The following is a 17,500-nucleotide window of genomic DNA, read 5'->3' as shown; positions in this document are numbered from 1 at the left end:
ATAATGTGAATGATAGGCAGAGGGTGATAGATGAGAAAGATGAATATGGTTTTCACACATCACTCGTTGAAATAAAAATCGTATTAGAAAAACATACCATGAAATAACCTCTATGTATTGTTTATAATACCATAAAATACATTAATCATAATTCTAGTCTATTTTTAGATATTATTTCCCTGATTCAAAGCCAGGGACTCGTGTTTCATTCTAGTTTATCTTTAACAAAATGCATTAAAGGGCCTGTCCTGAGTTTACTGCACTTTAAGATGTTTTTGACTAACACAACTGTATAACGATTAGTATTACATATTAAATATATTTTCTTGTTTCGAATATCAGGGTCTATATATTCAGAGTGTTTCTGACCGTCTTAATATTTGTAAATAGCCCAAACTGGACAGAGAGAGAGAGAGAGAGAGAGAGAGAGAGAGAGAGAGAGAGAGAGAGAGAGAGAGAGAGAGAGAGAGAGAGAGAGAGAGAGAGAGAGAGAGAGAGAGAGAGCCTTTTAAAATGACCCTATACCACTAAGGTTTCGGGCACCAAACTGGATTTGGTACCCCGATAATTTCGTACGTACGAACAAATATATGATAGGAAATAAAATGAAGTTTGACCTAATACAAACACTAGGGTGATCAGAAACACGTTCAATATACAGACACTGATATTGTGTTTAGAACAATATATTTCATATGTAATTGCAATCGTTAAACAGTTTCCGCCGGTCGACATCATTATAACAATCACCGAAAGCTGAGGACAGTCTCTTTAAAGGGACATTCCTGAGTATATTCAATGTGTTTTTGGTCGTCTTAATATTTGTAAGAAACCCAAACCGGATTTTGTCTTCAAATAATTTCGTACGTACAAAAAAAAACATATTTTAGGAAACAAAATGAAATTTAACCTACTAAAATATTAGAACGATCAGAAACACGTCTAATATACAGCCACTAATAATTTATGCAGAAAAATATATTTGATATGTACTTACAGTTAAAAAGTCTCTGTTAGTCGATAACATCTTTAAAATTGCAGCAAACTCAGGAATATCCCTTTAAAGGTTTGCATATTAACCACATTCAGTGTCCATTTTCACTGGTTCAAACCAACGTCAGGGCCGTAGCTAGGTGATGGGAGGGGGAGGGGAGCAACTGAGTAGTTAATAGTCTAAACCTCCTTAAACGGTTAAGAAGAGAATTTTCTTTAAGTCTCTATAATGTTTTCCAGATTTTTGCCCCGACCCCCTGCCCCCCCCCCCCCCCTCAGCTAGCTACGGCCCTGTATTTCATTTTAATTTGTTTTTGAACATCTTTATATTGTTAATAAGCCTATTTAGGTTCGATGAAAAAATCATTTATGTCAGCATTTTGTAGTTTTATGTGCATTGATAACACTTTAATATACAATTAAATCAAACCGATTAATCTGCGAAATACAAGAAAATATACAAGCATGTTTTGTGCTTCTAAAATACTCCAAAATATATACGTCTTTGGATGAATAATCTGTTTTTCTTTTCTTTTTCTTGGGGTGTGGGTGTGAAAGTTGGATGGGTGGGTGGGTGTGGCGGTTAATATTTTGATATCATCAAAAACTGCAACATTTCAATGATCTTCTGTGTATTTCACATCAACGCCCAAAATAAGACATTTTATTATAGTGAGTATTGCGTCTCTTTTGTCACTTTTTATTAAAACAGAAACAGATAATGCTACTTTAAGAAAGGATATTCGCAGACGGCTTCATCAAGGCACGAGGTGTTGTGTCGACACACTTGATTGGCCGCCAGTGTAACATACGTACAGTCATTGGCGCAGCACGGTCCCATACTTGGACTGAAAAAATACAAAACAATCTTTTTAACGACCACACAGAGCACGGTGGTTTGTTACTTATTAGCTACTGACATGCAGTCCTAGACAGAAAACCCACTACGTTTTGCTATTACCAGCGAGGGATCCTGTATATGTACTTTCCCAAGGACAAGATAGCACATACCATAGCCCTTGATATACCAGTCGTGGACCATTGTTAGGGGTAGGAAACACAATTCTTCTCCATTCCTCTCTCTCTCTCTCTCTCTCTCTCTCTCTCTCTCTCTCTCTCTCTCTCTCTCTCTCTCTCTCTCTCTCTCTAAACGAAAAAAGAAAAAGAAAAAAAGAATTAGCGCTATAAGTGTTAATTACCTGCACACAGCGGACGCCTTTCTAGTGCACGGTGTAGGGGCGGAGCTGTTAGTAGTCTGGGGGTTACAACACGACTCCGTGCAGTCGTCCTCCCACCCACAGTCACACTCCTCCCCCGTCTCAACCACCCGGTTTCCGCACAGTGTGCCCTGAAACTCTGGGAAAACAAAACACATATTTTGTTAAAGCACTGCCGTACTGACCGAAAACTAACGGAGATGGTGGTGATAAAACAAGAAACTCAAAAACACAGTGATATCTCTCGGTTATCATTTAGTAAAGCCTGGAAACTTTAACAAATAAACTAAATAAAGTGAAACTCCTCTAAACCGAACACCTTCAGGACCAAGTAGAGGGTGTAGTGACCTTACACCTACCCAATGAGCACTTAAGAACTCGCTCTGGGTTGGAGCCGGTATCGGGCTGCGAACCCTCTACCTATCAACCTGTAGTCCGATGGCTTAACCACTGCGCCACCGAGGCCGGTCGTCCTCTCCAATATACCGACCTCGGTGGCGTCGTGGCAGGCCATCGGTCTACAGGCTGGTAGGTACTGGGTTCAGATCCCAGTCGAGGCATGGAATTTTTAATCCAGATACCGACTCCAAACCCTGAGTGAGTGCTCCGCAAGGCTCAATGGGTAGGTGTAAACCACTTGCACCGACCAGTGATCCATAACTGGTTCAACAAAGGCCATGGTTTGTGCTATCCTGCCTGTGGGAAGCGCAAATAAAAGATCCCTTGCTGCCTGTCGTAAAAAGAGTAGCCTATGTGGCGACAGCGGGTTTCCTCTAAAAGAAATCTGTGTGGTCCTTAACCATATGTCTGACGCCATATAACCGTAATTAAAATGTGTTGAGTGCGTCGTTAAATAAAACACTTCTTTCTTTCTTTTTTTTTTCCTCTTATACACAATTTGTCAGTCTTTATAAGGGCTATAAACGAGTCTCCCATGAGTTGCCCTGCCACCCGGCCATGTCCTTTCTAGGACATACCCGACATGATACCAACAGACCGGGCTCGGTAGCGTCGTGGCAGGCCATCGGTCTACAGGCTGGTAGGTACTGGGTTCGGATCCCAGTCGAGGCATGGGATTTTTAATCCAGATACCGACTCCAAACCGCAAGGCTCAATGGGTAGGTGTAAACCACTTGCACCGACCAGTGATCCATAACTGGTTCAACAAAGGCCATGGTTTGTGCTATCCTGCCTGTGGGAAGCGCAAATAAAAGATCCCTTGCTGCTAATCGGAAAGAGTAGCCCATGTAGTGGCGACAGCGGGTTTCCTCTCAAAATCTGTGTGGTCCGTAACCATATGTCTGACGCCATATAACCGTAAATAAAATGTGTTGAGTGCGTCGTTAAATAAAACATTTCTTTGATACCAACAAATCGTCTTTTTACGGGCTTAAAGCTCGAGGTAACTTATGGAGACATACAACGACGGCCATTAATAGGCTAGGTTCCAATAACGAGCTACGTTCGGCACACTAAGTTCAAATTAACATGTAGCTCTCTTCTTCTTTTTTTTACCTTTTGATGAACAGTTCCAAAATGCGCCAAAATTCCTTCAAAAAATTGTGCAATTTTTTCGCATTTTACTTAATTCAGCAGCACCTCTCTCCCACCACCTCTACCCTTTTCCTGTCCTGGACGGATAAGCCCGCCAAGACCGACACCTGCGACCATGACAGGCGTGCGCTACAACAGCTTGTTCTGAATATGCACGTATACCCTATGATCTGATCTGACCTGACCTTTCTTTTCTCCTGGTAGTAAATAAATTTATTTGGTTGTAATTTTTTCATGGGTATATAGTTCAAGGTATAATGTTTACATTCCAAAGCAAAAGTTAAACAATAATTTTGATTATAAAATTTTGAGATTCCTGAGTTTGCTGCAATTTTCAAGATGTTATCGACTAACAGATTCCTAAAATATATTTTTGTCGTACGTACGAAATTATTTGAAGACAAAATCCAGATTGGGCTTCTTACAAATATTAAGACGACCAGAAACACATTGAATATACAGACACTGATATTCTAAACAAGAAAATATATTTAATATATAAGTTTAATCGTAGAAATATTTTATTAGTCGGAAACAGCAAACTCAGGAATGTCCCTTTAAAATGTACAAAAGCAATAACATGTATAGCATCAAAGTAACCGACTATACCTATGAAGCATCCCGCTTCGTGTCTGGCCTTGGTTTCAAGAATTGTCTTCATACTGCCAATACTACAGGACGAAAACTTGTTGTTGTTTACTTTGTCACCAGATGTCGCTTTTGCATACATTATGAAATTTCCACTCGGCGATCCCGGAGCGCAAGCGGTCCCGTCAGCGTCATGCTGTAGAAATATATGAAGATTATTTGTCCGAAATAATAACCGAACACAACAGTAATATCAGGGCCGTAGTTATCGGGGGGGGGGGGGGGGGGGGGGGGGGGGGGGGGGGGGGGGGGGGGGGGCCAAAAACTATAGAAACATAAAGAAAATTCTCTTCTTAACCGTTTAAGTTTTAGACTATTAACTACTCAGTTGCCCCCCCCCCCCCTCACCCGCCGCCAACAAAAATCCTAGCTACGGCCCTGAATATGCTACCAGACTTTTACCACATGTCAACGTTTAGTTGTTATTGCTATCGCCTGTGTAAGAATGCTATAACATAGCACTAACCCTAAGCCGTATAGCCTACATAATTGTGTGCTAATTTATTGCATACCAGAATGCATTCAGTTATAGGAAATTAGTAAATTGTATTATTATTTCTTCCAATTATAATTTTTTGTTAATACCAATCTCACAGAAGCGTGTCAGTAATGTGTACGTTGAAACAGGAAGTAACGGCCGTTCTTCCAAGTGCGTGATTTGTGGCGTAGAGCACTGGAAACGGATAGATTAAAAAAAAAATCGATTTTGTGGTTAACAATAGCAGTGTTTCGATATGCGCAGCGCAGTCTTTGTAACCACGCCCGCGCCACGTCAAAAATCATCACATGGAAAACAGTCCGTACTGCAAATTCTATGTTAGAAATGAAATTTCATAGACTATAATATTGTAAGAAAACTTTTGAAAGTTCTCTAAGTAGAACTATCCAGTTCTCTATCATAGATTCTGAATATATGTTGTACAAACTGCAAATAAGCTGAGTGGTTCTTTTAAATTCTTGTTCACTTTACTTTATTTTTAGAAATAAAGATACGCTGCTATTTTAAGTGTGATGATATTCATGTTTGAAATGGATGAATGAATGAATCAATGAACACGTGAGTGAGTGAATTGATGATTGACTGAATGAAAAGTTAAAGTTTGTTTTGTTTAACGACACCACTAGAGCGCTGTCAAACATTTAGTAATTTTGATTTGTAGTCTTCAGAGGAAACTCGCTACATTTTTCCTAATGCAGCAAGGGATCTTTTATATGCACTTTCCCACAGACAGGACAGCAATTACCACGGTCTTTGTCCAGTTGTGGTGCACTGGGTGGGACGAGAAATACCCAGTCAGCTGAATGGATCCACTGAGGTGGCTCGATCCTACAACGCAAGCACCTCAAGCGAGCATTCAACCCACTGAGATAAATCCCGCCCCTTGATTGAATGAATGAACAAACTAATGAATGAATACACGAGTGACTGAATTATTGATTGAACGAGTGAATTAATGAGTGAATGTTTAAAGGGACAGACCCCAGTTTCAACCCGTGAAAATTAACACTAAGTTTAATTAATCTACAAACCTGTAACACATTTGGACAAAGTTACAGTTGAGTGAAACATGAGTCTGTGACTTTGAAATGATAAAATACCCTGAAAAATAGACTACAATTCGACTTCATAACTTATTTCTCAGACGCACGTGCGTTTTTAAAATATGAGAAATGCATTTTGTGATATTGAAAACACCAGGATGACCAAAAACACTTCGAATGTACGGATATGGATAATTGAAACCATAAAATCTAAGTATAGTATGATTTCAGTTATCAAAAACTGCTCTAATAGTAAAAAATATGCCTTTGTGTTTAAAAACTAGGGTATGTCCTTTTAACAATTTCCATGTTTGGTTTTCTACATACGGGTGATCCGAAGTTGTGTCCAATCTCGTGAGCCAGTGTTAGGTGAGACACGTACGGAGGGACGTCCTTCCCGTAGTTGAGAGTTGACACGATGCCACTGTTTAAACTTTTACTTCCTCCCTGAATCACCTGCAATTAGAACGAAATTCCTTACTAACGTTACCATAACATAAGATCATCTTGAACTATGTTGTTTTTACAATGCAAAGTTTGAACGTCAAACGTCCTATTTTTAGTTTTAATTTTTTTTAAAACCACAACAAAAACCAAAAACAACAAACAAACAAACAAGACCCCCGACTCCCCACAACCCACAACCAACCAACCAACCAACCAACCAAACGACCCCCCCCCCCCCCCAACATCCCAGAACAAAAACCACCACCACCATCCCAAAAAGCTACAGTTTCTATTCCCCGTCGTATAATATCTTCCGTTAAAGCAAAATACAAACTATACTACGTTTTAATAATCACTTGTTTTCGCTAACAACAAATACAATGGCGTCCGTTGCTACATAAACACAAAATCCTTGTCGCCAAAGCAACTAACATGTATTATTTGTATTAATTTATTATAGATCTTAGAGATTGCATGCATTCACATTCCCTCATAGGCATAGCGACTCGTCACGCGATGAATTATTAACAGCAACATAATTATGATACGACTGCTAGTCTCAGACTACCAACTGCCAGCAGAAAGTTTCTGCTGTCACGACTTCTATGATTGTCCAGTTACTATTCTGAGCGCTCTTACAACTCGATTCTCGCCATATAACCCATTAGTTGTTAAGCTGAGCGTACCCATCGTAAGTCGGGAGTTGGGGAAATTACAACGCAACCGTCAAGTTGACCAAATCGCTGCTGGCAGTTGACAGTTTTAGCCTATCATAACGTTAAGTATACCAGATCTGAATGAAATCGAAGAATTCCATGTTGGGAGAGAAAGAACAAAAGCTGATAACATATTCTAAAATATTAAACATTAAACATATTGTAGATACTGCACCTTTAATTAAACCTACCATATATTTCTCACACACGCTCCCTAACTAATTTTACCCTGTAGTCCACGCAATATCATTTTGGGAGCATATTGGGAGAAGGGGGTGTTAGAAACAACAAGCGTTGGTCATCTAATCTAAATGCTTAAATATTAAATATATTGTAAACACTGCTTGAGCTTTTTTTAACATACCCATAGACCACTAAGGTTCCAGGCATGTCCATCCCGAGTCCCGTATCTGGATAGCCAGAAACTTGACGCCGGACAGAAAGTTAAGAGGAAAATTTAGAATATTATTTAAAAAATGGGAAAGGGCAGATTAATAATTTAAGTGCACATTCATAAAAATAATATAGATATCCTAAATTTGTACTCATTGTGAAATTTTGGCGCAATATTAGAGCGGGCTGCCTAAAGTTAATTTAATTAATTTATCTATATTTACCATTAATTATTACTAATTATTTGCCCTTAGGACGTTGGCAAAAGAGGCAGCGAGTGGAGATTGAGCCCAAGCCGCACGGGAAGTTTTAGTAGTAGTTGGGGTAAGTAGTAGCATGAGTTATATTTAGACACTGCAGCTTTAATTGAACCTACCATATATTTCTCACACACGCCCCCTGCCTGGTTTTCGCCTGCAGTCCACGCAAGGCCGAGAACTCCTCCGTCAAAGTCTCTGTAGGTGAACATGTAGGACAGGCAAAATGCGTCATAATTCTCTTCAGAATGCAACTCCAGGAACTTCTCGACCCCAAAGTTTCCGTTTAACCGATATCCTGGCGCGGTGGGGTCGGTGTGGATTTTAATTTTTTTGATGATGAAGTTTATATTATCGGCTGAGTTATCGCCATCAAAATCTGAAGAAACAAATAATGACGTAAGCTAATATCAACACCCAAATATATAGTTTTTAATGTCAGATATTGTTTATTGTAATTTGTAAACCGTAACTAAGAAAGATATTGTCCTCTAAAAATATCACATTATGACATCAAAATATGAAATTCCTTATTGCCAAGCTTGGGTCGAATTTTTAGAAGATCATGTATGTTTTAGTCAATGTCAAAAAAAAAAAAAAAAAAAAAAAAAAAAAAAAAAAAAAAAAAAAAAATATATATATATATATATATATATATATATATATATATATATATATATATATATATATATATATATATATATATATGTATGTATATATTATATATATATCAGAATGTAAAAAGAACTTTAGGTATTGGTAATACATAAGGTCATATGTCTAGAAAATATATCTTTAGTCAATGTATAAACATGACATAAAATTAAAATACTAATAGAATAAAGAAACATCTTTAGGAATTGGTAACAAGGCAGTATTTTAACAAGATATCTAGCTTAAAAATTAAAATTTAAAATAATATCAGAATTTAGAAGCATCTAAAATAGATATTGGTGATAACGAGGGCCGTAGTTTGTTTCAGAAGATAATATATTTGAGTTAATTTAAAACTTCAAAACTATTTCAGAAATTAGAAACACATTTAGGTATTCGTAATAATGACGGCCGTATATTTAGAATATAATATATTTTAGTCAGTTTAAAACTAAAAAATTGATTTCAGAATTTAGAAATACCTTTTGTCATTGGTAATAACGAAGGCCGTAGATTTAGAAGATAAAATACTGTAGTCAGTTTAAAACTAAAAACTAAATTATTTCAGAATTTAGAAACACCTTTAGTCATTGGTAATAACCAAGGCTGTATTTTTAGAATATAATATATTTTTGTCAGCTTAAAACTAAAAACTAAATAATTTCACATTTAAAAAAAAACCCATCTTACCTATTTGTTTATAAATTGAGTTCACAGTCTGTACATATTGAGTCAACTGCTCTATAACAGCATCTGTATTACTACCGAACTTTTCGTAATACTTATGATCTGCTTGCAAATACAATGCACACGTCAGTTTCAGTGGATCTATTGCACGTTTATGCAAATAGTGAGGGTCATAGTGCATATACCGGTCAACTGGGTGAAACCGATCACTCGTCAACTTTACATTATGAGATAGATTGTACTGGAATTTTTGTAAATGTTTTCTGTGAGTGTCGGCTCCACAGAAGGCACGGTCCAGGTCGAAGTCTACATCAGAGGTTCTGTATATTACTGTGTGATGGTCGTGTGGTTCTGAGAAATATCTGTCAGCTTTCTCCACGACGTAGGTTTCATTCGGTGTTACGATTTTACCCTCAAAGTGACCGCTTGCTGTGATAACTCCATGGACATAAGACTCTGAAAATAAAGTAAAAATAAATAAATAAATATAAAGTTTATTTTGTTTAACGACACCACTAAAGCGCATTTATTATTAATCTTCGGCTATTGGATGTCAGACGTTTGGCAATTTTGACGAAATTGTTTAACAGAAAGGATAACGCATACCACGGTATTTGATATACCAGTCGTGGTGCACTGGCTGGAACGACAGAAATGAAATAAGGCTTCTAGATATTACCTCTTAAAGATGCTATTTTAAAGTTATAGTGCTACATTTCGCCATTTGTACATTTATTTCTGATAAATAACTTCAAATTAATCTACCCAGACATAATCGTGGTATAAATAAATAGAGTAGCATTCAGTACAAGTAATGGCTATTAGGTTTCTGTGTTATCAAATCTTATGATAGAGGTACTTGGTAACTGGACCGTCGGCCATCAGAGACATGATTTGCACAAAGATAGCAAACTTGTCGGCAACATCTACCTGACATAACGTTATGAAGTGTTCGCCTTAAACAACAGCGCCCAGTTCCGTTGGTCGTTCTCTAAAAATTCTCATATATATATTTATTTATTTTTATTTTTTATTTTTTTTACCAGTGAAGTAAATTATTCGAAGTGGCGTTCGATGGCAATAAAAAACAAAGTGTTTTGTTTAACAACATCGCTAGTGTACATTTATATTACGACGGTAAGACAATTAATACTGATGGTCTATTTTGACTGGTCAAATGATTAAACAAATACTATTGCCCATAATATTTATAATAGGCGCACGGGCTCCCATTTTTCAGGGGGCAGGCTTATTTTTGCCCGTATTAAACAAAAATGCCCGAATCTGGATAACAACATTTATTCATATTAGCATTACTACCAAACAGCTATAGAGGGTTGCAAACGAATCACTGCGCATTTGTACATGGATTACAACTAATTTCTGAGTCTAAAATGATGGGAATACTTGGTAGAAAGGTCTCAGTTAACACATTTTGCCCGAATATCTCTATCATATTTGACAGAATTTGAAATTTTGTTCCATCACACTGGGGGGGGGGGGGGGGGGGAGTTGTCCCCCCACCCCCCCCCCCCCCCCCCCACCCCCCTGTCTCGTGCGCTTATAAAATTGCCGAGTTAATGCTTTAATATGCCATTTTAATAATTAAAGTGTTTTTTTCCGCCGGATATACTTCACCATGGCTACAACGTCAATATTCCTTTCAAAAGTACGCCATTGAACCCCAAAGGATGGTGTGTGTTTTTCTCTGTAGAAAATTCACGATGATATTATGGTGTTCTCAAATTTACTTATCAGTAACACACAAAAACAATATAACATTTTAAAAGTGTGCAGTAGACGTCGTAACATACAGAACGGTTACGAATCTTCCATTAGCATATTCAATAGCATATCTCTGCACAACACTGACTCCAAAAGACGCTATTAATAGAGTCTTGATGGTATGGAACCCGTATTTACTGGTGCTTTACCAGGTTTGTCTATATAGGAGTGCTGGGCTTCACCGCGATATATGGTTCACATTTCGTCTGTAGGAGGACTGTCACTTTATAGCAAGCGTCAACTGACTGTACGGTTCCCTCCCATTCTGCCTACAACCCATTTTGCCTTCACCCATTTAGCCTACAACCCAGTATGCCTACACTCAGTTTGCATACAGTGTGAAAAAGTGACATCCCCAGTTCATAGTGGGACAATCCCTATTATTTTGTGTCTCAAACCAATATAAAAATATTGTATTACATAAACAATTAAAATTTTATAATGAACATAAGTAATGTAATTGGGGCTTAGTTGCACAAAGGTGATTTCTTGCTCTTTATGGTGATTAGTATTAGTCCAATGATTCCATACTGTGATCTTTAATATGTGATCAAAGTGAAATGGCCTTCATGATTCTTTGATATAGGATTAAAGTTCAACTTTGTACAAAATATTTGTTTAATATTTTTGAGGTCATTTTATAGTTTAATTGTTTTTGTTGTGTAATGTTAATCGTTTTTATAATAAAATATGTGTTTGTCATATTATTTTGTCATGTTATTTTTATACATAGAGACCATACATGGAATGCTCCACTTTTAACTGGGGATGGCATTTTTTTCATACTGAGTGTAGGCAAAGTGGGTTGTAGGCAAACTGAGTGTAGGCAAAGTGGGTTGTAGGAAAACTGAGTGTAGGCAAAATATGAGGACACCGACTGTACTGGTACAGGCGTCAACAACATTTTCTACCGTTCTGTAAACAAAGGCATGTCTGAATTTGCTCACGGATGTGTATAGCAAGGAACTGCACATACTTCACAGAAATGTGGCTCAATATATATTTTAAGGGGAGGTACCTCGGAAGTCGTACTTAGGCCCAAGTTCCATTTATCCGTAACGCGTATGCGTATTCGTATTCGCAATCCAAAATGATTAGGTACGGAGATACATGAATGGAATCTACTCAACCCATCTATCATGAATACGCATTACGGTTTACGCATTACGCTTTATGGTTTACGCATTACGGTTTACGTATATGTATACGTCTACGGACTACGGTGGGCGTGACGTAGCCCAGTGTTAATGCGCTCGTTTGATGTGCGTCAGTCTACTCGACCCATCTGTAATGATTACGCATTACGGTTTACGCATTGCGGTTACGCATTACGTATTACGCATTACGGTTTACGTATATGTACACGTCTACGGATTACGGTGGGCGTGACGTAGTCCAGTAAAAAATCGCTCGTTTAATGTGCGGCCAATCTAGGATCGATTCCCGTTGGCTGGCTCATTGGGCTATCTGTCATTCCAACCAGTGCACCACGACTAGTATATCAAATGTCGTGGTATGTGCTATCCTGTCTGGGGGTGGTACATATAAACGATCACGTTCTACTACTGTATCGTTAAACTTTCATTTAGGGTGGGACGTAGCCCGGTGGTAAAGCACTCGATTGATGCGCGGTCGGTCTAGGATCTTTCCAGCCAGTGCACCACGACTGGTATATCAAATGCCGTGAAATGTGCAATCCTGTCTGGGACTGATACATATAAAAGATCCATTGCTATTACTGGAAAAAAAATTCGGGTTTCCTCTCTAAGTCAATGCTTGCCGATGATTAAGAAATCAATGTGCTCTAGTGGTGTCGCCTCTGCGCGTGCTGTAACCTCACCGTGGTGCAGGGGTGTAACATTCTCTTTGAGAATGGCCAATACAGCACAAAATTTAAATTTTGAGTAAAAGTCAGTATCTATCTGTGATATTTGTATTTTTGCACAGTTCTTTACACTGTTTTTATTTAAATCTTGAATTCTTATATTGATGTTGATTATCACTTTATTTGTTTACATTACCATAGTTCGACACCCAATAGCCGATGTATTTTTCGTGCTGCGGTGTAGTTAAACATTCATTCATTCATTCATTCATTCATTCATTCATTCATTCATTCATTCTAGTGGTGTCGTTAAACAAAACAAACTTTAACAGATTACAGACAAATGATATTGGCGCCTTACCTTCATACTTGAGATATCCGCTGTAAGCTCGACTGGTGTCAAACGTCAGGTTGCTGTTGGATGAGCTGAATTCAATCTGCGGACTATATACCGCGGTATCGGTTTTCAGCAATAGAGGGAATCGTCTGAAACAGGCCATAAAATCAAATTGCTTTCATATAGTTTCCAAATAATAACTAATGTGAATTCTCTAGGAACACGTTCATTTTATGCCTGTAAATTAGTACGATGTCGGATCCGATGTATTTGAATGAAGACGAATTTCTAGATTTAAATCTAACATTAAAGGGGTAGACCCAAGTTTCAACCTGTCAACATGAACACCAAGTTTGGGTAATCTACAAAACTGTAACACATCTGGATACAGTTACAATGTAGTGAAACAAGATTCTGTGACGTTAAAACGGGGAAATACCCTTAAAAATAGACTACAGGTAATCTCCATAACCGTTACGTCTCAGACGTACGCGATTTTCTTTTCTTTCATTTAAAAAAAAAAATATATATATATATAAAAAAAATACATTTCGTAGTATTACAAACACCAGGATGACCAGAAACACTTCAAATGTACCAAAATGGATATTCTAAACAATACAATCTATGTAATTTCTTATTTTAATTATACAAAACGGCACAAATAGTGAAACATACGCCGTAGGCTTTAAAAATTAGAGTCTGTCACTTTAATGAAGATTGGGCTGCGATGGGTTGTCCGAAAGCATGCGATCCTGAACAGTTTGTTTTGTTTAACCTCACCACTAGAGCACATTGATTTATTAATCATCGGCTATTGGATGTCAAACATTTGGTAATTTTAACATATAGACTAAGGAAGGAAACCCGCTTCGTTTTTCCATTAGTAGCAAGGGGTCTCTTATATGTACCATCCCATAGACAGGATAGCACATACCACGGCCTTTGATATACCAGTCGTGATTGGAGCGAGAAATAGCCCAATGAGTCCACCGACGGGCTCGATCCCAGACCGAACGCGCATCAAGCGAACGCTTTACCACTGGGCTACGTCATGCTCTGTGATCAATAGAGACCTTTCATCGTATGCGTACATGCAACGTAATGATAGTGGTTTTGATTTTTAAAAATAATTCGTGTTTGTTAAGGGGGAATGGGGGGGGGGGGGTATCTCTTAAATGGTGGCTGCACCGTGTATGTGTATATGTTTGTGTGTGTGTTACTGCGCATGTGCGAACGTGCGGTCCTATGGGTATCCCTTTGATGCAGGCAACGTTTGCTTTTGATTCTTTGCTTTTTGAAATTCATTAATTACAAAACACTCAGCGTATTTAACAGACTTAACCATTAAAACTAACCATACTCTAAACATTTCCTTTTACCTGCCAAAAGCGTCCAGATCAAGGGATATAACTCCGTCTGCAGAACGTTTAATCACGTGGTGCTTTGCATACAGCGCCTCGTGGTCGTAATGCAGAAATTCAAAATGGCGGATATAGTTTGTCAGGGGCGATGCTGTTGATAAAAAATAAAGTACATACGATTAAAAAATACAATGTTATGATAACGTATGGTTATTAACGATTTAATATGTTTATCTTTCATAAGTAGTTTTGGGAATCGGTTGTAATCGCATCACCGATCAATCATCGGTTATAATCGGTTTGAATCAACGTATCAGTTTTCGATTATACAATAAGCTAACATTATATGAACTTATTCAACATACGAAGTATTTTTGGTTATCCTTGTGTTTAGATTTCCGCCCGCACCCCCCTCTTTGATATAATGGATTGGCGATGTCAAGCGGACATTGTATTAAAACACTACAAACGACATAGTGCTATGATCTGGATTCGAACTCCAGACCATCAGGACTGTAGCCGAGCACTATAACCAATCGGCCACGCAGTGGATCAACAAGTGAGACTGCATTTTAATACTTATAAATCTCATAGGGTGTATTTTGACGGAATGAACCGAGCGTCTACGGAATAAAACGAACCTTTAGTCCTATAATGCCTCATTGTGTCTTCTGTGCTATATATCTACCAAAAGCACCAATAAAAGCACCCTTGTGGAGGAGATTTTACACAGAATAGTCAAAATGTCTAATTTTTCAAAGGCAAAACGTAGTGATACTGGGTTACGAAATATAAATATTATGTTTCTTTTATAGAATAAAATGTTTAAAAAGGTATTGTATATAACCCTAACCTAACCTAACCCTAAACTTACTCTAATTCTAACAAATATTGTTAGGGGGGGGGGGGGGGGGGGGGGTGCGGGCAGATATTTTACCGCCAGGCTCCGCGGATCCTTAAACCAGCTCTGTATACCAGTCGTGGTGCACTGGCTGGAACGAGCAATAACCCAAATGTGCCCAACGACAGTGATCGATACTAAACCGACCGCGCATCAGGCGACTACAGAATAAATGTCAGTCTCGTTTCATAGAATCATTTGTCCGTGCTGCTAGAGCGCTTCAATGGCGGATCATAAACCCATCAATCAATTATTTATCTGACACTCATTCTGGTTTAGTTTTTTGCTCCTGTTTAGTGTATTCTCGCGTGGATGACATACAATCAATAGAAAAAAAAATTAGAAACCATCAAAGAAGCGACCTCACATTATTATTTTTTTTTTCGTAGTGGCCAAATTAAAGGCGCAATCTCAAAGTTTGCATAATTCCGGCGGTCTGCCAAAATATTTACACATTTTTGATTGGAAATCTAAATATTTGCATAATACCTCTCAAATGTCGAAATCGTAATGAGCTCACACGTTATGTAAATAGAGTCGCGCTCAGTATAATTAGGTTCCTGATTATGAAATCTTTTTAATCAGGGGCTGCAGAAAACCAGGGCCGAGTTCAGCATGACCGAGCAGAACAAAAAACGTACGCTAGACTGTTTTATGCGCTTCACGGTAAACCAAGTGGTCACGTCGGGAACCAATCAAATAGTTCACGACAACGTTAGCTGGGCCGAATTCAGCCAGATCGAACATAAAAACGTACGCTAGACTGGTTTATGCTCTTCACGGTAAACCAAATGACCATGTCAGGAACGTTAGCGAAACGTTAGCTGGCTGAACTTGGGACTGGTGTTGAATGTTATCAGCTAGATTGTGCCGCCAAAACAGGTGGTTTGCACAAAGACAGCAGGCCTGCTGGTAACATCCGCCTGACATAATATAGTTCGTCTCCACTGAAAGAGACTATTACCACAGGCCATCCTTCAAAGACTCGCCAATTATTTATTTGTTTCTGCCACTAAATTAAATTATTTGATTGTAAATATTTATGTTCAAATAGTTGACAGCATAATGTTTATATTTCATTTCAAGGCAGAAGTTAATCAATAATTTTTGCGGGAAGCAGCCATTATGCAATTTTGAGATTGCATCTTTACGTTTTTTGATTGATTGAAAACATACAAAGAACAAAAGAGGCAAATTAGAAGCAACTTAGAGGCAACTCTTCTATATACATACAAAATACGTGACTTATATTACATAGCTTTCGTACACACCCGTTGGTGAGAACGCCATGCGTTATATTTGATAACACATGGTTGTTTACACATGTACGTGTGTTAACAATTTTAAGACATACGTCTGGCTGCTCCTAGGTGATGGCCAGGTCACCACTGCCATACATCCAATGAAAAACTACACGATGGAAATCGATTACGTTGCGACGTGTGTCTGTGACGCGTAAGTCAGCTGTAAGTGCAACGGTTGTAAATAACTTTTAGTCCAAAAAATATGTAAAAATTTGCTTAAAACCTGGTTTTTGAAGATATGTAAGAAATAGAATAATACATTCGTGTCCGTTAGATACCATATATCTCACAACTCGTTGTTTAAAAAACGTATCAAACTCGCTTTCGCCCGTTAGATACATTTTAAAACAACTGTTGTGAAATAAATGGTATCTAACGGACACTAATGTATTATTCTCTATGTAAATTTAAATTACAATTAAACAGTCAAGGATAAAAAAGAAAGCAAAAAAACGAAGAAAAAATTATGCAAGAGATTACACAAATAGTATTTCACGTGTAGTCAAACTCGTAATCACATTTACAGATAATCCATATGGTAATTTATAGGGAGATACCCTAGGTTTTAAATACTAAGGCATAATTTTTTTTATTTTTTTTTTTATTTTTTATTGTCCCCAGGTCATTTTGACGATGCCAGGGCTAAGGCATAATTTTCACATAGACTCAAGTTTCAACCCGTAACAATAGACACTAATTTACAAACCTGTAACAAATTTGGATACAACAGCGTAAAACAAGAGTCTGTGACGTTGAAATACTCTTAACTAGAATAAAACAGGACTCCATAACAGTTACTTCTCAGACGCACGTGCGTTTTTAAAAATATGATTAATGAATTTTGTGGTATTAGAAACACCAGGATAACCAGAAAAA

The 17,500-nt window shown here is 37.9% G+C and overlaps 1 protein-coding gene across 1 annotated transcript in view; it reads right to left on the bottom strand.

The window, feature by feature from the left end:
• Positions 1-17,500, bottom strand: part of LOC121373354 (disintegrin and metalloproteinase domain-containing protein 10-like) — a 34,825-nt gene that overhangs the window by 11,284 nt on the left and 6,041 nt on the right. Inside the window, exons 2-9 of the mRNA XM_041499951.1 lie at positions 14,438-14,570; positions 13,080-13,204; positions 9,112-9,564; positions 7,887-8,146; positions 6,282-6,410; positions 4,374-4,548; positions 2,193-2,349; positions 1,737-1,841 (exon numbers count right to left, since the gene is read on the bottom strand). Coding sequence (XP_041355885.1) covers positions 1,737-1,841; positions 2,193-2,349; positions 4,374-4,548; positions 6,282-6,410; positions 7,887-8,146; positions 9,112-9,564; positions 13,080-13,204; positions 14,438-14,570 — 1,537 coding nt within the window. The remainder of the gene's footprint in view (positions 1-1,736; positions 1,842-2,192; positions 2,350-4,373; positions 4,549-6,281; positions 6,411-7,886; positions 8,147-9,111; positions 9,565-13,079; positions 13,205-14,437; positions 14,571-17,500) is intronic.

This window comes from Gigantopelta aegis, chromosome 5 (assembly GCF_016097555.1).
Source record: "Gigantopelta aegis isolate Gae_Host chromosome 5, Gae_host_genome, whole genome shotgun sequence".
NCBI classification, from domain to species: Eukaryota; Metazoa; Mollusca; class Gastropoda; order Neomphalida; family Peltospiridae; genus Gigantopelta; species Gigantopelta aegis.
This window is presented reverse-complemented; position numbering and strand designations above follow the sequence as displayed.